Source organism: Xyrauchen texanus, chromosome 39 (assembly GCF_025860055.1).
Source record: "Xyrauchen texanus isolate HMW12.3.18 chromosome 39, RBS_HiC_50CHRs, whole genome shotgun sequence".
Classification (NCBI taxonomy): domain Eukaryota; kingdom Metazoa; phylum Chordata; class Actinopteri; order Cypriniformes; family Catostomidae; genus Xyrauchen; species Xyrauchen texanus.
The window spans coordinates 21,878,597-21,902,079 of record NC_068314.1 but is presented as its reverse complement, the minus strand read 5'-3'; the positions used below and the strand labels follow the sequence as shown (position 1 = coordinate 21,902,079).

Sequence of the window (23,483 nt, the reverse complement as noted above, 5' to 3'; positions counted from 1 at the left end):
GTTTTAACACCCATAGGGACACTTTACCCCAAGTGAGGGAGCCTTTTACCTCAAGTATGTTTTTTTTTAAAAACTGAATTTTAATCGAAACAACCTTCCAGTCTTTTTTTTTTTTTACAGTTTTTCTCTGTCGATATTATACATTTCTTCAAACTATAATCAGTGCTCTCAAAACAATTCACACAGCTGACGAAACACTCAGTTTTGCAAAACAATAATGAAGCAACATATTCTTTCCTGATAATACATTTATTAAAACTAAATACTAACATCAAAACTATAGATGTGTACTCTATTGAATTCATAAAATATTCAGCTATAGACACACAACTCTGCTATTGAAATAGCACATTTAACATGAAGACCTTTTTCCATCTGTTTTCATAAAACGTCTCTACATTTCTATTTGTTTCTGATCTTCCACTGGAAAATAATTTTACTGTAAAAACAAACAAACAAAAAACAAAAAATAGCAGTCTTGCTAAATTGCACAGTCATTGTGGAAACTGATTGAGCAATGGCATTTCTCCCCTTTTTTTTAGTCACTGTAGATCTGCTCACCTTAGGCTGAACACTTTGTGTGTCTCAGAGAGACGGTGATTCATAATACAGTTTTTCTCAATCGATTTTATGCATTTCTCTAAACTCAGGTCACTGCTCTCAATACAGTTAACACAGCCATCTGTATGCTTTGAAATTGTCCTAATCAGATTGTGCGTTTTTCTTGATTTTCCTCATTATCTCGAAACACTACATACAAATTTCTCTGATCTAAAATTCATGCTTTTAAAACAGTTAACACAAATAACTAAATTAAAGTCATACTCTTAAATGGACGTCAGGTTGCCAAATGCCTTCATTTTGATATCTGCTGTGTTAGTAATGCACACAGCAAATAAAATGCAATTTACTACATTTTCACACAACTGTCATGACTTTGCTATCTATAAAAGGGGTCAAATATGAAATTTCAGAGCAAACAAACAATGAGGAGGAAGAAGAGGAAGAACAACACAAAGAAGAGGTGCAAAAAGAGGCAGAGTGGGTAAAGGAAAATAAAAAAAGGAGGAAGAAATGATGAGAAAAGGGGAATGTTTTCTCAACTCTTTCAGGGGTGAGCACTGCATTGAAAGAGTTGAGGAAAGACCAAATGGAGATGGTGTAATGATGGTGAGCAGAGAGAAAGAGGACAGCAGGGTGGAAGAGTAAAGAAGACACAGAAGAGGCTGAAATGATCTGATAGTTCCTCTAATTTACAGTAAGAGCAGTTGAATTAAGTGTTGGTCAAATGTATTTACGCAAATCAGAGGGTCGATGTCCTTTCCTGCGTTTCGCTGCCCCCTTCGGCATAGACGCAGCAGCCCATTTCAGCGTATCGCAGCCAATTCGGGCAAAGTCCTGGTTCTCCCGATGGCCAATCCGCCACTGACTAATGTAAACAAATGGAAACTTATTGTAAAGTGTTACATTTGTTAGTTATGCTTGACAACATATGACTAACATCACAAAATAAAGGATAACCTCCAGTCACCTCCAGTGTGTGATGTAGCCTAATTTTATTACATAGATCTTAAAGGGACTCACAAAAAACCCTCCAACATCTATTAAATAACACATTCACCACAGTGAGAGAATGTATTACTAAACACTTAACTTTATAAAAAAAAAACGAGAGAAAAATAATGAATTGTAGGAATTTCACAAAAAAACAACAATACCCAGAAATCCACACTGCACTCGGAAATGACGATGCACAGACCCGCCTCGCTTCGCCTACCAAAATAATCGCGCTTTGTGTATCCAACATGTCGGCGCCCATGGAGGTGGTTCTGTCCGCGGATTCAGCTGGGCAACTGTGGAACTGCGCTGTTTTCGACCCTCATTTGGGGACAAATCTTTTGTCCTATCGAGGGGGTAATACTTCCTCCAGGACTTTAACTGTGCTGAACGGGGAATACATATTAGGAGCTCAACTCGGCAAGAACTTCATAAACGTGTGGGAGATCCAGAGAAAGGTGAGTAGACCCTGCTGCATCTACGAAAAACATTAAAGTTACACTCAATATATGAATCCAAAATAGCTTGGCTGTTCAACCTAACACTGTCTTCTTTTGTGAGTCGTGTATTAGTTTTAAAATCAGCATTGTGTGTTAATGGGTAGTTGATATGTTTATGAGTTACAGGAGAGTCTTGCAGTGTGGGCTGCTATACTTAATTTAAAACTTTTCAGATTGTATTATGATTATAATGCATGCAGATTATGTGTTCTTATAATAACTGAGAAACTACATGGAATATTTGTTCTTTTAAAAAATGAAATTTGTTAAACATTCATGGTAATCTCTGGTTAGCAACAACATTTCTCATCCCAAATACAGTGAAAATACCTTTGATTGATGTGTATAAGATTACCTGTACAAAGCCCTATGTATTGTGCTGAGTGTGTGCGGTCTTCAGTTATTTGTTAATTTTCTGTGTTTACCATTCAGGACCAACTACAGCAGAAGATTGTGTGTCCTGGGGTTGTTACCTGTCTGTGTGCCTCTCCTAATGGTCTTTATGTACTGGCAGGCATTGCTGAAGCTGTATACCTGTGGGAGGTGAGGAGATGTGTTTTGGTCAAGGAATTTTGCTTTGTTAATTTGTGCCACTAGTTTTATGACTTTTATTAAATGTATTTTTCATAATATAAACATGTGCTGTGAGAATGGTGCTTACTGTTGTTTTTATGGGTCTTGTTCTTTGTAACTTTTCAATAGGTGTCAACGGGAAATTTGCTAGCCATTTTACGTCGTCATTATCAGGACGTGAGCTGCATCCGTTTCACAGATGACAGCAGTCATTTTGTGTCAGGAGGGAAAGACAATTTGGCTCTCATATGGAATCTGTACAGGTGCGTTCGTTAAAAGCCACTCAAATCTTTTCTCTTTCAAGCTTTCATTGTTTCAAACATTAAATGTGCTTAAGTGTAGAATAAAAGCTGTGTGCTCTCTAGCGACATCTGTGGTTAAAACCTAAAATTGCAAGCAACGTGCAGAGGAACATTTTATGTGAGTTGTGATTTGGCATGGCTCTTCTGCTGGATGACCCTTGAGGTTACCTGGACTTTGCTTGTGATCGTGACTCGGAGATCTTTACCAGGAGTGCCAGAGTCATAACATGCTATTTTCATGTTGATATTATTTTATTCGTTTAAAAATTTAACTGAGATATTACTTACTTTGAAGATAAACAACTCTCTTTATTACATATTTAAATATGATGATTCACGTGTTTTATCCACTAGACAATACACATTAATTTTTGTGTTGTACTACATCAATTTCAGAGGGGAAACAAAAATTATCATTCAGTAATGATGGGGATTAAATATACTTATTAAACATGATGATAATATGCAGAAATATGCAATATAACAATAACAGCAATAAACAGTTTATTTAATTGTTTCTTTGGAAGTGAAGTCATAATAGAGAGATGGTAACACGCTAAAAAATATTTACATTACTGTGCTATGAAATCTGTACACACTGTGAACAACTTGAGAGGAGCATACATTCATGGGGATCTACCTTGCACCTATTGTGGCTTTTATATGCAATTTTAAATTGTTCTGCTAAAAGGCCAATGGAAAGTGACAATAACTTTAGCATTTCTGTGATTGGGGTAAAAGTAATAAGAAAACAGCGGCACGCTGTGACTCATAGTCGATGACTATGAAAATTTATATATATATCTTTTGGGTGATTTAATTTATTTTATTTTTAAAAAAGGTTAATCAATAATTTTCATCTTATACACAATACTAAGTGTCTTAAGTATACTTCTATTCCAGTATTTCGCAGTTTTGAATAGGTAGATAAGAGAATAAATCCAAGAGTTTTAATTTCTCTTCTCTTTATAAAACACCAGCCCTTGAAACGACATCATCAATTTTGTTAAAGACTAAGTTTTAAAGGTGACATTGTTAAATTGCCTCTCCTCTTCTCATAATTGGTGCTTGCCAGGAGTGTATTGCTAGTAGAACTCTATCTGAACCTCTGGAATATTGAGAGATGAGACCAGAATATTAATGCAACAGAATGAATGTAACACAAAGCAGATGCTTTCAGTCCAGTAATTGTCAGAGGAGAAAGAATTTGGATTGCTATTATTTCACATTTTGAAATAATGAAATGTTATTCAGTGCTCTTTGAAGTCATGTCATTGTCATGGTAGGGCTTCTGGGGTACTAAGACATGTGACAGTCAATGCACCCCCTGTCTTGCATAGCCAGACCTAATATGGAAAAGAGAGCAACGATTGTGGATTGATCATTTTTAAACTTTATGACTTTCTATTAGATTTTACTACATTTAAAAGTATTTTTCAAAACATTAATTCCATCATGTTTCAAATAACATGCTCCTCATTAGAATGCAAGGCAACCTGTTTTTTTCATTATAGAAAACAAAGGTGTGTAACAGAAATGCACAAAAAAAGTTATCAACAGCGTAAAAGTAAAATAAATAAAAATCGAATTTATTAAAAATAACACTGATGTTCAGAAATAATAGTATAAAATAAGAAAACTACAAAATACCTCAAAGCCAATTTAGGTATTTTTGTATTATCTAAATCAAGTCCATCTAGAAAGTTGTCTTGAAATTAGTATCTAGAAATAGTCATGTTTGTCTAGAAAGTATTTTTAGTATCTCAATCAATTTGTATGTATAACCGGCAGATAAAGTCCAGATATCAGAAACGTTTCAGTGTAGAAAAAACGCAAAAATAAAAATAATGACGTCAGTCAGTGACGTCAGCACGTGATGCCCTCTAGTGGTACATGCTGAGCAAAGCAGTTGACTGTGCTAATACTTGACAGTGCAATGCATAATCTTAAAAATACACCCTAAAAAGCTTAGTTTTCTTTTTGCAAAATGTATTTATTTTCTTTTAATATTGGGTGAAATATCACATTGACATGTTCTTGTTATCTGCACACCTAAACCGAAAACATCCTCAGTGCCACAGTGCAGCTTTCATCTCAGGGCCAGTAGATGGCGCTGTGAGTGTTTTCAATGGATGCCAGCAGGTACAGATGGTGAAATAAATCCAGCTAAACGTCCATACAGCTCCACTTTGTTTCAAGATGTCTTTGAGAGCAGCTCAACCAGTGTAATAAAGATATAAAACATGTGAAAACTGACTTTCAAATGCCTGAAAACAGTAGCTCTCATTCCTGTAACCTCAGGCGATTTTATTTTCACTGCTCTCATATAGGTTGGGGTAATTCAGCATCTAAGCTACTCTTTGAGTTCAGTCAGTCAGTTTCTATTGTGCTGTGCTGTTATTGTTATTGATCCAAAGTAACACGCTTTGAAGCTCTAGATTTGAGACTGATGAAGAAAGACATTCACCTCACATCTCCCTGAGCATCAATTATAACAGACCCCCAAAATTCAAGATGCACAAGTCACTGTTGTATGTGCTTGAAGAGTGTCAGACGTTTGAGCGTTCCTGCTGAGCTTTACTGATGTAGCTGCTGGTTTTGAGATGAAGGTTGAAGGAGAAGACCAGCGATGCCTCGCATTGAGAGACTCGCAGGAATCTTAAATGAAAGTGCTATATGCATGTCATGTTTATATGATGGCATTAGCTAAGGTAAACCAGGCCCACAGGCTACAATATATGAAAGGAGGAGGCAGGAGAGACCGACGCAGCCAGCAAACTGAAATGAATAATTCAGAATCTGTCTCTCAGAGTTTTGAAGGGAGATGACATGCATCTATTATTCTGTATCTGTATCGCTCGGCAGAATAACCTCTCAGCCATCACTATAATCAACATTTTCTGACCCTCACACCGAACTGTGAGGTCTTGACTTCACACACAAGCATATTAGTTCACTGCATTCTGTGGATATTTCAATACCTATTCTGATGCTACCTGGACAGCATTTTGGAGCATCATAGGTGTTTAAATACACGTTTGATGCACAAAAATGCATAGAATGTTCGATTACAATGTTTGAGCGCATTATAGACAAAGACGATAATCAAGTTCAAGTTTGTTTATTGCCATGTGTGCAGGGTAACAATTTAAACCTGAACAATGAAATTCTTGCTGTGTGTGTCCACCCAATATTCAGCATTATTATATAATAGAAAAAAATATATAGTGGATTAGACATGAAATGGCAAATTTGTTACCAATATTCACACTTCTACAATTCGGTTATCGGGTCTATACCATCGAGTGCCGCCATTTGGTGGGTCTCTAATGAAAAGCACCCAGCAATGGCATAACACCACTGCGCATTCAGACACATCTCACAGGAAAATTGGTGACAAGAAGTCGAAAGTTTTGTTTTCTGAATGTCCGTTGTGAGCACGTGAACCAGAACTTGGAGCAAAATGGTGTTCTTTCACTTACAACTTTAAATGCATGTGATGTGAAAGGCACAGCATGCCTGATTTTCGGCAACATTTGAGTAGTAATTTCATTCATGTAATCCTAACCCAAACCCTAGACCTACACCTAACAGTACAGAGACCAAAACACGTTATTTCACTTACTTCTTTGAATGGATAGGATGTGAAAGGCCTAGTACATCCAATTTTCGGCAACAATTGAGCAGAAATGTAATTTTATATACTCCATACCCAAACCCTAAACCTAACCATAACAGTACAGGGATGAAAACAGTGTTATTTCACTTGTAGAATCTACCTAGCTGGAGATCAAAATATATGTCAAAGGCACCGTGATTTTTTCCTTATTTGGAATTCGGCACATTGGCTCTGACTAGGTGGAAAAACGTTTGGAATTAACATGCCAAATTCTATTGTGATCATAATGGCGTGTTCAACGTGAATAAATAGTTTTCACAGATGGAAAGGAACTTGCTTATTTAATGTAGCCTATTGTTTACACACATTACTCTGCTTTTACGAAACCAAGGATGGAAAAATCTGTCGATCTCTAGTCTATAATGACTAAATGTGCTAACTCAGATTTTAAACACGGCCTCTATCTTTGTTTTGGGGTACATAAGTCTAAGACGGCACACGCCTGCGGACCTCCCACAATCTTTGCTCTCTTTGCCATAATATGTCTGGCTATGCAAGTCTGGGGGTGCATTGACTGTCACATGTCTTAGTACGCCAGTAGCCCTACCATGCCAATGACATGACTTCAAAGAGCACCCCCTTCCTTTCCCTGCCAGGGCATAGTGAACCACACTAGACTGGTGACAGGGTCCTCATTAGGACCATGCTTTGTTGTTTGCTGAGTGCATTCACATTTATATTTTGCAGCACAAGTCCAGGCAGTTATTGATTCCTTGAGCCCATGTTTGCACCGGTTTATTCGTGTTTAGCTGTAAACATCGCCACTGTACTGCACTCAGGTTTATGCTGTAAGTTGAATCTTTTCAGCTGTTGCTGGATGTGACCTTGCTGCTGAGAGAACGATGCTAAGTGCAGCGCAGCATGAAGAATGAAGCGCTGTGGAATCTAAAGTGTGAGAGAGGGACACATTGTCGCTGGCAGATGCAGGATAGAGCAGGAGGGCTTTAACTGATTGCAGTGGTCACGCCTTCCGCAAAAGAGCTGCTCAAAGATTTTTTGTCAACCCAAAGACTCTCTCAAGAGAGAGTTAGATTTTAAAGATGCAGCTGGTGAAAGACAAGAAATAGAGTCATTTACTTGGACAGTCAGTTGAAACAAAGTTGCTATCAAGCATTTTTATGTTTTCATTTTGATATTTATATAGGCCTAGATAGAAAATAGAGATTCGAAAAGAGGTGCACTGAAATATACATTTTGACTGACAACAATAATTATTTATATGGACAACCGATATACAGGTGCTTGTCATATAATTAGAATATCATCAAAAAGTTGATTTATTTCAGTAATTCCATTCAAAAAGTGAAACTTGGATATTATATTAATTCATTACACACAGACTGATATATTTCAAATGTTTATTTCATTTAATTGTGATGATTAAAACTGACAACTAATGAAAATCCCAAATTCAGTATCTCCGAAAATTTGAATATTACTTCAGACCAATACAAAAAAAGGATTTTTAGAATTGTTGGCCAACTGAAAAGTATGAATATGAGAAGCATGAGCATGTACAGCACTCAATACTTAGTTGGGGCTCCTTTTGCCTGAATTACTGCAGCAATGCGGCGTGGCATGGAGTTGATCAGTCTGTGGCACTGCTCGGGTGTTATGAGAGCCCAGGTTGTTCTGATAGTGGCCTTCAGCTCTTCTGCATTGTTGGGTCTGGCGTATCGCATCTTCCTCTTCACAATACCCCACAGATTTTCTATAGGGTTAAGGTCAGGCGAGTTTGCTGGCCAGTTAAGAACAGGGATACCATGGTCCTTAAACCAGGTACTGGTAGCTTTGGCACTGTGTGCAGGTGCCAAGTCCTGTTGGAAAAATAAATCTGCATCTCCATAAAGTTGGTCAGCAGCAGGAAGCATGAAGTGCTCTAAAACATCCTGGTAGACGGCTGCAGAAAACACAGTGGACCAACACCAGCAGATGACATGGCACCCCAAACCATCACTGACTGTGGAAACTTTACACTGGACTTCAAGCAACGTGGATTCTGTGCCTTTCCTCTCTTCCTCCAGACTCTGGGACCTTGATTTCCAAAGGAAATGCAAAATTTACTTTCATCAGAGAACATAACTTTGGACCACTCAGCAGCAGTCCAGTCCTTTTTGTGTTCTGATGCTGTGTCTTGTTCAAGAGTGGCTTGACACAAGGAATGCTACAGCTGAAACCCATGTCTTGCATACGTCTGTGCGTGGTGGTTCTTGAAGCACTGACTCCAGCTGCAGTCCACTCTTTGTGAATCTCCCCCACATTTTTGAATGGGTTTTGTTTCACAATCCTCTCCAGGGTGCGGTTATCCCTATTGCTTGTACACTTTTTTTCTACCACATCTTTTCCTTGCCTTCGCATCTCTATTAATGTGCTTGGACACAGAGATCTGTGATCAGCCAGCCTCTTTAGCAATGACCTTTTGTGTCTTGCCCTCCTCGTGCAATGTGTCAGTGGTCGTCTTTTGGACAGCTGTCAAGTCAGCAGTCTTCCCCATGATTGTGTAGCCTACAGAACTAGACTGAGAGACCATTTAAAGGCCTTTGCAGGTGTTTTGAGTTAGTTAGCTGATTAGAGTGTGGCACCCTGTGTCTTCAATATTGAACCTTTTCACAATATTCTAATTTTCTGAGATACTGATTTTGGGTTTTTCATTAGTTGTCAGTTATAATCATCAATTAAAAGGAATGAACACTTGAAATACACCCACCTAAAGGATTATTAGGAACACCTGTTCAATTTCTCATTAATGCAATTATCTAATCAACCAATCACATGGCAGTTGCTTCAATGCATTTAGGGGTGTGGTCCTGATCAAGACAATCTCCTGAACTCCAAACTGAATGTCAGAATGGGAAAGAAAGGTGATTTAAGCAATTTTGAGCGTGGCATGGTTGTTGGTGCCAGACGGGCCGGTCTGAGTATTTCACAATCTGCTGAGTTACTGGGATTTTCACGCACAACCATTTCTAGGGTTTACAAAGAATGGTGTGAAAAGGGAAAAACATCCAGTATGCGGCAGTCCTGTGGGCGAAAATGCCTTGTTGATGCTAGAGGTCAGAGGAGAATGGGCCGACTGATTCAAGCTGATAGAAGAGCAACTTTGCCTGAAATAACCACTCATTACAACCGAGGTATGCAGCAAAACATTTGTGAAGCCACAACACGCACAACCTTGAGGCGGATGGGCTACAACAGCAGAAGACCCCACCGGGTACCACTCATCTCCACTACAAATAGGAAAAAGAGGCTACAATTTGCAAGAGCTCACCAAAATTGGACAGTTGAAGACTGGAAAAATGTTGCCTGGTTTGATGAGTCTCGATTTCTGTTGAGACATTCAGATAGTGGAGTCAGAATTTGGCGTAAACAGAATGAGAACATGGATCCATCATGCCTTGTTACCACTATGCAGGCTGGTGGTGGTGGTGTAATGGTGTGGGGGATGTTTTCTTGGCACACTTTAGGCCCCTTAGTGCCAATTGGGCATCGTTTAAATGCCATGGCCTACCTGAGCATTGTTTCTGACCATGTCCATCCCTTTATGGCCACCATGTACCCATCCTCTGATGGCTACTTCCAGCAGGATAATGCACCATGTCACAAAGCTCGAATCATTTCAAATTGGTTTCTTGAACATGACAATGAGTTCACTGTACTAAAATGGCCCCCACAGTCACCAGATCTCAACCCAGTAGAGCATCTTTGGGATGTGGTGGAACGGGAGCTTCGTGCCCTGGATGTGCATCCCACAAATCTCCATCAACTGCAAGATGCTATCCTATCAATATGGGCCAACATTTCTAAAGAATGCTTTCAGCACCTTGTTGAATCAATGCCACGTAGAATTAAGGCAGTTCTGAAGGCGAAAGGGGGTCAAACACAGTATTAGTATGGTGTTCCTAATAATCCTTTAGGTGAGTGTATATAATCGCAATATGACTGTTGTTGTGTGTATATATATATACACACACACACACACACACACACACACACACACACACACACACACACACACACACACACACACCAACAACAACAACAGTTTTAGTGGTTTGAGTGAACCACACTTTTGTATCCAGTTTCCTTTTCAAAAGAGTTTGTAGAAAGTACATGTTACATCCTGCTTAAATGTCCCTGTTTGTTTGGACAATCTTATTTTCGTGAAAATTTGTATGATCTTATTTATTGTTCTATTTTATTTAGGAGTAATATTGAGAAAATAATAAGTTTGCATTAATGCAAAGATATTATTTAATATTGTAAATATATTTTTATTTGAAAACTGTGCATTTATAGTTGTTGTTGTTGCTAGTTGTGTATTTTTCAACTGAACCATACAATTTCAGCATTATCAGTAATATATTTGTGCATTTTCCTTGATAACCAAGCAAGTTGACTCATGATACTATTTGTTTATTATATCGCAATATGACATTTCCCCCAAATCATGCAGTCCTAGTTTCCACTTATCTGTTTGAGGTCACTGTGTTTTGGATCTCTGTGATGTCTTATGAATTCATGAATGCACAAACAGAGGAATCTGTAGTTTAATGAACCGAGAGAGATGTTGCTCGAGCAAAATTATAAGTTAATAAATTCGGATAATTTGAGAATATGCTGCATTTGTGTGTGTGAGAGTGTGGCTGTGTATCACAGATGTTGTTTTAGACAGGTCTGCCCCTGAGCTCACCCAGAGGTGCTGTATCATGCAGTGGAGCTGACAGAATGTGGCTCGGTTCTGGCTCATCTTGCTTTATCTATCCTGGTGTTTCCATCTGAGTCTCTCTCTACGCTCTGTCTCTTTCTCATTCAGTTTGTGTCTTTTTTTTGTTTTTTGTAACTGATCCTTTGGCCACGCATGCTGACTTCATAAATAAATGAAATTGATCTGAGTTGTTATTTTTAATTAACTCTTCAGGCAGTGATTATGTGATGCGATTGAAGAATTCATAAATTACTGAGGTTCAAAGCAAGTAATTTATAACGGTGGTTCTCAACTGGTTTTGTTTCAGTACACAGATTTTACATTGGACGTCAAGATGCAATCCAACACTGTACCAAAATGATCTGCCATGTGAAATATACTTAAATTCAAACACTGAATATTATTTCTGTGATCTGCTCAGGCCAAACAACGAGCAAAATTATCATGCCATTGATTGACTTGGAAAATGGACAATTTTGTAAATGCATAGAAACAGCGTGATTTACCAACCTAAAGCTGGCGCCACACTAGTAGACTCCAAACAACTCCAAACAACTCTGATTCTGTCACATGGAGCTTGCCAAGCTAAAATAGTTACAATGTTGCCTCATTTAGAACATTTTGCTCGTACATCGATATACCAGTTAAAAAGATATACTTGTAAAAATGTCATGGTTAGGCAAAACATCACCACATGTGTCAAAAGTTGCACTGCAAATAAACACACGAATGAGTGATTTGTAAATGTTCCATTTATTTCTGGCATTATGTCACTGACGCCATCCTACCTGTGTCTGTTCTGCCACTGTCCACAAGAGAGAAGTGATCTTTAGGGCTGTCATGAATATGAACTTTGATTGAGGATTAACAGTCTAACAAATAATTGTGATTATGATGATTATTTGGCTGTTATAGGCTACGACAATTAATTGTCTCTTAAGTTCTTTCACGATTAATTGTCATATAAATTGTCATACTTTTTTCTGCATGTGTGCTTCATACACTTTTCAAGTCATTTTTACACATTTAACTTGAAATATAAAAATCAAATAATAAAATGGGGATATATGGTTTCCTTTTAAGGCTTTAAAAACATTAATAACATGAAAAAGTATGTTTAAAATATACAAATATTTCTAATTATTAGTTCACCCAAAAATGGGGTTATAAAAATGATTTTATTTACTCACCCTCATGTCATCTCAGATGTATATGACTTTGTTTTCTGCTGTACACAAACAAAGATTATTAGAAGAATATTTCAGCTGTGTAGGTCCATACAAGTGAATGAAGATCAGACCTTTTGTAGCTTTTACCTTTTACTCACGAGTCCCCGGCTAAGTGCCGCTACGTTGGAGTTTACCCCGGTGGACGAGAGGGTCGCCTCCCTACGCCTACGGGTTGGGGGGGGGGGGGGGGGACTATGACTGTTATATTTGCAAATGCACCTAACAGCAGTTCAGAGTATTCTGCGTTTTTAGAGACCCTGAATGGAGTCCTGAATAGGGCCCCAGTAGGGGACTCCATAGTGATGCTGGGTGACTTCAACGCGCACGTGGGTAATGACAGGGACACCTGGAAAGGCGTGATTGGGAGGAATGGCCTCCCCGATCTGAACTCAAGTGGATGTTTGTTATTAGACTTCTGTCCTAGTAATAGATTATCTATAACAAACACCATGTTCGAACATAAGCATGCTCATAATTGTACGTGGTACCAGAGCGCCGAAGGACGATGATCGATTTTGTAATGATGTCGTCGGATCTGAGGCCATGTGTTTTGGACACTCTGGTGAAGAGAGGGGCAGAGCTATCAACCGATCACCATCTGGTGGTGAGTTGGGTCAGGGGGTGGGGAAAGACTCTGGACAGACCTGGGAAGCCCAAACGAGTTCGGCCGTGAGGGAGGCAAAGCAGTGGGTGTGGGAAAAGTTCGGAGAAGCCATGGAGAAGGACTTTCGGTCCACACCAAAGTGCTTCTGGGAAACCATCCGCCACCATAGAAGGGGGAAACGGGAAACCATCCAAGCTGTATACAGCAAAGATGGGATGCTGTTGACCTCAACCGAGGAGGTTATTGGGCGGTGAAAGGAACATTTTGAAGAACTCCTACATCCCAACACGCCCTCTATGCTAGAGGCAGAGCCGGAGGCTGATGGGGGATCAGATTCTATTTCCCTGAGGTAGTCAAACAACTCCGCAGTGGCAAAGCACCAGGGATTGATGAGATCTGACCAGAAATGCTGAAAGCTTTGGATGTGGAGGGGGTGTCATGGATGACACGCCTCTTCAACATTGCGTGTAAGTCTGGGACAGTGCCTAAGGAGTAGCAGAACGGGGTGGTGGTTCCCCTCTTCAAAATTGTGGATCAGAGAGTGTGTGCCAACTTCAGGGGTATCACACTTCTCAGCCTCCCTGGTAAAGTTTACTCCAAGGTGCTGGAGAGGAGGGTTCGGCCGATTGTCGAACCTCGGATTGAAGAGGAACAATGCGGGTTCCGTCCTGGACGTGGAACGACGGACCAGATCTTTACTCTCACAAGGATCCTGGAGGGGGCCTGGGAGTATGCCTATCCGGTCTACATGTGTTTTGTGGATCTGGGAAGGTGTGCGGTTCAGTGGGCTGGGGATCTCATCGCTGCTTTTTGCAGATGATGTAGTCTTCATGTCACCATCGGTCCATGACCTTCAGCTCTCTCTGGATCACTTGGCAGTCGAGTGTGAAGCGGCTGGGATGAGGATTAGCATCTCTAAATCTGAGGCCATGGTTCTCAGCAGGAAACCGATGGAGTGCGAGCTCCGGGTAGGTTAGGAGGTATTGCCCTAAGTGAAGGAGTTCAAGTACCTCGGGGTCTTGTTCATGAGTGAGGGGACAGTGGAGCGGGGGCGGTATTGCACTCGCTCTATTGCGCCGTTGTCACGAAAATTCCGATCTACCGGTCAATTTTTTTTCCTACCCTCACCTATGGTTATGAAGGCTGGGTCATGATCGAAAGAACTAGGTCGCGAGTACAAGCGGCCAAAATGGGCTTCCTCAGAAGTGTGGCGGGCTTCTCCCTTAGAGATAGGGTGAGGAGCTCAGTCATCCGTGAGGAGCTCGGAGTAGAGCCGCTGCTCTTTTGCGTAGAAAGGAGTCAGTTGAGGTGGTTTAGGCATCTGGTAAGGATGCCCCCTTGACGCCTCCCTAGGGAGGTTTTTCAGGCACGTCCAGCTGGGAGGAGGCCTTGGGGAAGACCTAGGTGGAGAGATCACATCTCCACAGTGGCCTGGGAGCGCCTCGGGGTCCCCCAGTCAGAGCTGGTTAATGTGTCTTGGGATAGGGAAGTTTGGGGCCCCCTGCTGGAGCTGCTGCCCCCGCGATCCGAATTCAGATAAGTGGTTGAAGATGGATGGATGGATTGATTTAAACACTGAATTCTTATCAATTATTTTTATATTTTCTTTGTGACTAGCTACAAAGATCTGATAACCATCCACTTGCGTTGCATGAACCTACAGATCTGAGATATTTTTCTTGAAATCTTTGTTTGTGTTCTGCTGAAGAAAGATAGTCATACACATCATGTTTGGCATGAGGGTGAGTAAATTAAGAGAGAATTTTCATTTTTGGGTGAACTATCCCTTTAAAATATGTCTCTTTTTGTTCAACTGTAGTTTTAGTCAATTTTACTCATATATTTTCCATAGTATACTTTTATAAAAAAAAAAAAAAAATATATATATATATATATATACACTGACAGCCAAAAGTTTGAAATAATGTATTTTGCTCTTATGCTCTTTTATTCACCAAAGTGGCATTCAACTGATCACAATGTATAGTCAGGACATTAATAACATGAAAAATTACTATTACAATTTGAAAAAAACATCTTAAACTACTTCAAAGAGTTCTCATAAAAAAAATCCTCTATGTGCAGCAATGACCGCTTTGCAGATCCGTGGCATTCTAGCTGTCAGTTTGTCCAGATACTCAGGTGACATTTCACCCCACACTTCCTGTACCACTTGCCATAGATGTGGCTGTCTTGTCGGGCACTTCTCACTCACCTTACAGTCTAGCTGATCCCACAAAATTTCAATGGGGTTAAGATCCATAACACTCTCTTCCAATTATCTGTTGTCCAATGTCTGTGTTTCTTTGCCTACTCTAAACCTTTCTTTTTGTTTTTCTGTTTCAAAAGTGGCTTTTTCTTTGCAATTCTTCCCATAAGGCCTGCACCCCTGAGTCTTCTCTTTTCTGTTGTACATGATGTTGAACTGGTGTTGAATTCAATGAAGCTGTCAGCTGAGGACATGTGAGGTGTCGATTTCTCAAACTAGAGACTCTGATGTACTTATCATCTTGTTTAGTTGTACATCTGGCCTTCCACATCTCTTTCTGTACTTGTTAGAGCCAGTTGTCCTTTGCCTTCGAAGGCTGTAGTGTACACCTTTTGTATGAAATCTTCAGTTTTTTTTGGCAATTTCAAGAATTGCATATAGCCTTCATTCCTCTAAACAATGATTGACTGATTCATTTTTAGAGAAAGCTGTTTCTTTTTTGCAATTTTTGACCCAATATTGACCTTAAGACATGCTAGTCTAGTCTATTGCGTACTGTGGCAACTCAAAAGAAACACAAAGACAATGTTAAGCTTAATTTAATATACCAAACAGCTTTCAACTGTGTCTGATGTAATAGCAAGTGATTTTCTAGTACCAAATTAGCAATTTAGCATGATTACTCAAAGATAAGATGGCTGATGGAAATTGGGCCTGTCTAGATTTGATCAAAAATGACTTTTTTCAAATAGCTTTGGTGCTATTTTTTTCAGTATTAGTATAGGTAATGTCCTGACTATACTTTGTGATCAGTTGAATGCAACTTACCAGTACCAGTTTCCTTCCAAAACGGAAAAATCTGTACATTATTCCAAACTTTTGGCCACCTGTGTATTTTTATCTAATATTTTATTATAAATCTAAGTAAAATATTTCTGTCTTAATTTCTCCAATTTCACACATTATTTTAATGCTCTGATTAAATCCACGATCCCTTATTTTTCATGAAGCAAATCCTTGAGATTTCGTTTCATCATTTCATCTATCCACAGAAACAGAGAAAGCGTGCATCTCCTCATCTGTGTACATTTTAATGCACGATAGAAAAATTGACAAAAGTTAAAGGGATAATTCACCCAAAAATGAAAATTCTCTCATTATTTACTCACCCTCATAATATACCAGGTGTGTATGACTTTCTTTACCAGAACACGAAGAAAAAAATAGAAAAATATCTTTGCTCAGTAGGTCCTTAAAATGCAAGTGAATGGAGATTTCACTCTTGAAGCTCCAAAAATCACACACAGTCAGTTATGACAGTCAGAATATATACGCCATCCATACATGAAACATGAGCAAAACAAATGTGTGTAAATGCATGCTTACGTAAATTGTCCCATTTAAATAAATGCCACAATTTACACAATAATTGTTTTTCTAATGATTTGCACACAATTTTGTTCAGCTTGTGTTTCATGAATAAGGCAAATTTACTTATTTTTCATTAACCTGTGTTATTTTTTATGCCCTCAAAGTTTTTTGGTAATTTAAAAGTCTGAAGAACTTTTGTAATAATAATCAACAAACTTCTATTTCTATTTATGGAATATTTGTTATCCATAGGAGGAAATGGTCAGAAAATAAACCAAATTTTAATGTATTTATGATGGAACGGCAATGTTATTATAAGATGGTAAAGCTTTTTAAAATAATAAAGCAAAAAGATTTTCTCTTATTTATTTTATTACAATTATTAACCTACTTTTATTGTTAGTTTGTTTTTGTATGTTTGCATTGTATCTGAACATAATTAACAATATAGCCTATGTTGCCTCACACAAGTCATACATTTTTGAATGCGGCGTCAAGTGCACTGTTCGCTCCATTGCAAAAAATGGGAAGCACACGCCGCACGAATTGAGGTCTATTGATATCAAAGTGCAATGCCAATGCCGCGATGACGTCCTTTTTGTCACACACAACCTTGCTAACTTAAGGACATGGCGAATATAAACCAGAGGCATGCAATCTCAATCGGTGTGCACCATTTGCTACGGTTTCTGGGTTGAATGACATGTTTCCTCGAAACGGTGTGCAACGGGATTTGAGGTACGTTTTCTATCATTTGGTGGGTGTGTCAGAGGGGTTACCCAATCAGCAGCGACGTGCATATAAACCCCACTGTATTAAAAGGCAGTGCACACAATGGATCCAACTAAAGTCCTTTACAAAGGGTCCACTGCAGCTTGGTGTATGCAACAATTGAAGACATTTGAAGAAATGTTTGCCTTATCCCGAAAAGCGAGGCAAAGTTTGGATCACCGTAATAAGGAACCAAAGTTTCCACATATCCCTTCACTCGATTGGGATATTCTTTGCTATTCTGGATGGCATGGGCAGTGACTGTAACATCGAGAATATTTTGTGGTATTAAACACGTATTTAAACCGATTTCATCAGGCTCCTTCAGTGGCCTTCTCAGCTGCCATAGTTGCAACACTTGCGTAACACAACTGCGGTTCAACGCACCACAGTTTCCGTTTAAATAAACATTTTGCTACGTTTTGTCAGGGCTAAATATGCCCCAGGCTTTAGAGCTCTTGAGAAGCGTCACATGCTCTTCCGGACTGGAGCTTGTTTATGTCCGTGGTGCAGCTCAGGTCTTGGAGTTCAACTGAATGACACACAAACACAAATATCATAGCCATTATTACAAGTTACTGGTGAGTTTGTGCCAAAGTACTGTAGAGATCGATTGGGCCCAACACGTATTTATTTTGTTATCCTAACTATGCATTATTTTTATTATATGGGTGCATTATTTGCATTTAGCAATTTTTATTTTTCTATCTGAACAGGCCTGCAACATATTTTTGGGTTGTGACCCACCAGTTTAGAACCATTGCTATACAGTGTAGGCTTTATAAGAGTGTTGATGAGAGATTTCTTATTTTGACCTGTTGGTGCCCCGTCTGTGTTTCAGTGTTGTTCAACTGGAATCGTCCCGCACGCCAGAACCTCGTCATATATTGAACCGCCACTCTCTCCCCATCACCGACATCCACTGCGGCCTGATGGGACCACAGGCTCGTGTCGCATCGGCATCCCTGGACCAGACCGTGAAGGTGGGTTTTTCTGTCCACAGGATCTCCTAACTAGTGTTCAGCCAATATGGCCGATACTGATATCTAGAGAGCAGGGTGGTTGATGGCCGACATGCAGATACTGTATATAGGGGAGACGGGGGCTAGTTGTCACACAGGGAAGTTATCACAAGGGATATATTTTAGTAATGATAAGATTTAGTCAAAAGTCCAATTTCACAAATAACGAACAGAGTATGTTGGTTTCTAACTCCTAGTTTAAAACCCTCTTAAATTAAAATATATTTTTGTGAATTCTACCCTCCGAAGTAAATTTTCCCAATCATAAATTTGGTAAAAGCTCTTGGGTAAACAAACAAACAAACATAATCAAACTACACCTGCATACATTAAGGCGAGGAACAAATATATTATGAAGACAGATTTTTACCGAAAGGTTTAAAAGGTATTTTTTATGAAAGTCAGGTCAGGGCACATTTACATTTTTACTGGCAGGTTGTCACTTGTGTTTTAAATGTCATAAATGTAAACAATGTTTGATATTTTTGTACGTTACCTTTTTCATGTTGTTTCATGAATCCTTTTGTGCTTCAGTTGTTTTGGTCTAATTGTTTTAAGCTTTTAAGACCTACACACTTCTATGCTGTCTGCTGCCATCCATTTTATTTATTAAATGTTGTTTTATCATGTGTAGAAAACAAATTTAATATGCTGATGTCTTTATCACTTAAATTATTTTCCTGTGAAATCACTTGAAAAACATGAATATTTATGAATTCATATTTTTCTGATGTACGCACCTAAAGCTTTCTTGCTTGTAATCCAGTTTGAAGCTTTAACTTGTTAAGTCTCATAATGGCATCAAGAAATCAGGTCATGAAGAGGGTACTTTGCTTGAGACAATGTGCCTTCTTCCTTGTTTTTGTAGGGGAAGAGGCTCTTAAGTTAATGTTTACAACGATGAGACCTTGAATTGTCATTCAAAGGAAGTTTTCATCCCATTTGGGCTTGTTTGTTTATGAAAACTTTTCATAGACCTTGTTAGGCATTTATAAGCATCCTGACTTCCAGCTAAACACTTAAACAAGATAATTTTGTTTTAAATGCACAATAATGCTTCCTCCAGTTCCAAACTTAGTGAAATTTGATTTTCCCTCTAATAAATGTGACCTAGGGTCAGTACGTGTCTCACAAAGATCTAAGCTGCATTAACCATTAGGGAGCAGCGTCTATGCTACAGTTCATAGCTCAGGGCTGCTTCTCCAGGATGCCTCTAGGCAATATGTTTGATTTGATTGAGAAGTCTATGTGAAGATCAATATTGGAGAGAATGATGTCCCTGAGGCAAGGCTGGAACCTACTGTGATGGGCTGTATGCTTTTCTCCCAATTTGGAATGCCCAATTGCCACTACTTAGTAGGTCCTTGTGGTGGCATGGTTACTCACTTCAAATGGGGTGGGGGAGGACAAGTCTCAGTTGCCTCTGCTTCTGAGACAGTCAATCCGCACATCTTGTTACGTGGCTCGTCGTGCATGACAGCTCAGAGACTCACAGCATGTGGAGGCTCATGCTACTCTCTGCGATCCATGCACAGATTACCACGCACCCCATTGATAGTAAGAACCACTAATCGTGACCACGAGGAGGTTACCCCATGTGACTCTACCCTCCCTAGCAACCGGGACAATTTGGTTGCTTAGGAGACCTGGCTGGAATTACTCAGCACACCCTGGATTCGAACATGTGACTTCAGGGGTGGTAGTCGGCGTCAATATTTGCTGAGCTACCCAGGCCCATGATGATGGACTGTATGCTTGAGCACATGTTATACCATCTGATCTAAACCTCCGTCAACTTGCGTTATGAACAGAGCAGTTAGGAAAAGGGATTCATACAGTACATTATTAGACACATGTAGTGGTTCACATCTGAAAAGTGTAACCATCCCAACCTCATCCAATCCCTGCTTATTAAAATTATGTTTTCATTCCATTTTATCTTTGATTTGGTTGAGGAAAGTTCCCCTGCCTTGAAAAGTCTAAAGGAATGTTCCAGGTTCAAGTTAAACTCAATCGTCAGCATTTGTGGTTAAATGTTGGTTACCTAAAAATTTTGACTCATCCCTCCTTTTTTAAAAATAAATAATAAATAAATATAATTTACAATGAGTCACTTACAATTGTACAGAAGTGGATTTGCCAATTTTTGGAGGGTTTAATGACCGAAATGTGTAGCTGTAATTTTATAAAAGCACTTACATTTAATTATACTGTTAAAATTCATGTATTATTTGAGCTGTACAATAGTTTAAATTTAAATTTTAACAGTCATTTTAGGATTTAGGTTTGTTGACATTACATTGTCATGGCAATGAAGATGCAAAATTTGCTATAACTTTGCACATAAAATGTTAATAAGTGATTTTGTAACACAAAGTATGTATGTCATAAAACATTGGCCCCCATTCACATCCATTGTAAGTGCCTCACTGGAACCCAGATTTGCACTTGGTGGGAGTATTTCTTTTCTGATCAATGGCAGAGGGGGGAATCTTATTTTTGCAATACCGGTTTCTGTCCCTAGTGGCCAATTTATCGGTCTGCATGATGAATCAGTACACCACTATTTTTTTTTTTTTTTTAAAGAAGAATACCTTTATGGATGATAGCACATTCCTGCAGCTTGAAAGTTTACTTTAAAATATAATTCTGTTTAGATCAATCTCCAAGATGAGAAAATCCACTTCAAACCATTCGGATCAGAAAAAATAAAACGTGGCAGCTGCAATATCCCTCCAAGGTCATCCAGAGATTGTCCTTTGGTTCGCTTCGAATCCTCTCTTTGATGCTGTTATGATGGTTGAATCTTAGTGATAAATAATTTCTAGTCTTTTATATAGATACACTGTGAAGAAGTTGAGAAGTTTGATCTAGCAATTTTAGATTGTCTGTTAAGTGTTTACACGTATGAAACACTTCAGCTCTTTGCACTGATCTCTACCGTACTAGCCATTTCTAACTGTATAAAAGGTGTGATTCTCATACATATTACACTACATCATGCCTGTTGTCATTGGCATTGCTTTGACTCGATTATGTCAAGTAATCAAGTATAAATTGTAAAGAAGCCTGATCTCGGGGTGATTTGGATATGTCATGAACCACAGGCTGTTTGCTCTTTGTTTAAGCCGGAGGTGTGCCAGGGGCACGGAAGGCACACAGGCATTCAATGTCACACTGAGTGCACTCACTCATTATCCAGAAGCCCCATGGGGCTTTTGCAAGACCAGTCGCTGTCATGGCAGAACTTTAGTGAGGAGAAATGAGAGGAGGTGGTGGTGAGAGCCAGCTGTGATTGACTGCAGTAATATTAAGGGGGCGTCAAGCTTACTACAGGGTGAGTCACCCCTCAGTCTTCTCTGTGTTACAGCAGTGAAAAATATACTGGCCCACGACCGCTACCAGAATCCCTTTAAATTGTGATATTTCATATAATGTATAAAATGTAACTACATATAAATTGTGCTTCATCAGCATGGTTCAAGTTAAAAAATATTTTTTTTGTAAGGCTGGCCGAGCTATTGCAGATGTGCTTTCTAGAGTAAACAAACCGGCATGGTGATAAGCTCTTTTAACTGTAACGTTGGACTTCTTTTCATTTATCAAAAATCTTATTTGCTCTTAAATGTAATGCAGGACTACATCCACCATATTGAGTGTTATGACTTTTCATTTTTATACAGTCCTCTTTCCTAATAATTCCGCACAAGTTTACGGAAATGCTCCAAGTTGTAGGGATGAATGCCCAGACAAGATGTGCTTGTGGCTCTCGTATAATCAGCCACGGTTGCTGTCAGGTCCACAGAGCTGATTTATATCAAAATCAGTCAGGCCACTCACAAGCAGCCGGTGATTCAATTTGTTTGTGGTGTCCGTGGGAATCCTGCCTGCGCTGTTAAATAGCGCTAAGGCTGTGACTCATCCTGCTCTTAGCTGTTCTGAATGATGATCTTGTCATGGACTTCCCCCGTAGATATTGTCGTGGCTGGTTTAAGGCAGATCCTTATCAAAACTAAGATGATTGTTCTGCCATAGGCCTCCAATCAACTGCAAAAGATAGTTGGGGGTAAATCCAAGACAGTATATTGATGTATTTGTCAGCTGTTGTTTAGAGTTATTCTAGTCAACTGGGTGTGTACACATCCAAAAATCAGTGTACTATTCCCAACATTTATTAATATAAAATACAAAAAAACAATTTGCCAAGTAGCATAGTTCATTAGCCTAACTGTAAGATGTTAACAGTTGCCAAGCAACTTGGTGCATTAAAAAGGGACTCTGTTTCATGATGACATACATCAATCACTATGACTGGGTGTTACTGCATGACATTAAAGTGCAACAAAGTCAGAAAAGACAAAGAAAGTGCAAAAACAAAAAACTATGCAATATTTCTCCTAGATGTAGCTGAAATTTAAGCACAAAAGCAACATGTCGAGCAGAATTGTCCATTATTTTAGTGGATTACCTGTTTTAACATGAGCTGCAGATATTCACACTTCTCATAAGTGTCCTTGCATGTTAATTTCTGACACTGAAATTTAAGATCTGTGAAGTTTTCATGTTTGTGTATATATTCTCCAAGTGAAAAACTCATCAATGACTTGGCCATGGCCAGAATCATAGTCGTGTAGCAGACTCACAATGACTGTATCATCTGCAAATTTCAATATGGTCCTATTATCATGCTTAATTTTAGTGATGCACTGATACCACTTCCGATTCCGATATTGGAAGTCTCAGTATTGGCCGATACCGATCCAGATCCAATACGTGTTGTTTTTTTTTTTGCATAATATGTTTAGAATATCTTTACATTATTGTGTGGAGCTAATTGGGTATGCTCTTGATATGTAAAGAAACACAAACCTCAAACTGCACATTATTTCAATATAAATGTATAGCTTATTAAGAAACATTTTATTATTAACTAGTGTACTGGATAATATAGCAGCAGAATT

General features: G+C 39.0%; 1 protein-coding gene across 1 annotated transcript in view; it reads left to right on the top strand.

Annotated features, from left to right (window-relative positions):
* Positions 1-1,805: 1,805 nt before the first annotated feature.
* Positions 1,806-23,483, top strand: part of LOC127632911 (WD repeat-containing protein 18) — an 80,194-nt gene continuing 58,516 nt past the window's right edge. The window contains exons 1-4 of the mRNA XM_052111744.1: positions 1,806-2,015; positions 2,490-2,600; positions 2,760-2,893; positions 18,342-18,483. Coding sequence (XP_051967704.1) covers positions 1,806-2,015; positions 2,490-2,600; positions 2,760-2,893; positions 18,342-18,483 — 597 coding nt within the window. The remainder of the gene's footprint in view (positions 2,016-2,489; positions 2,601-2,759; positions 2,894-18,341; positions 18,484-23,483) is intronic.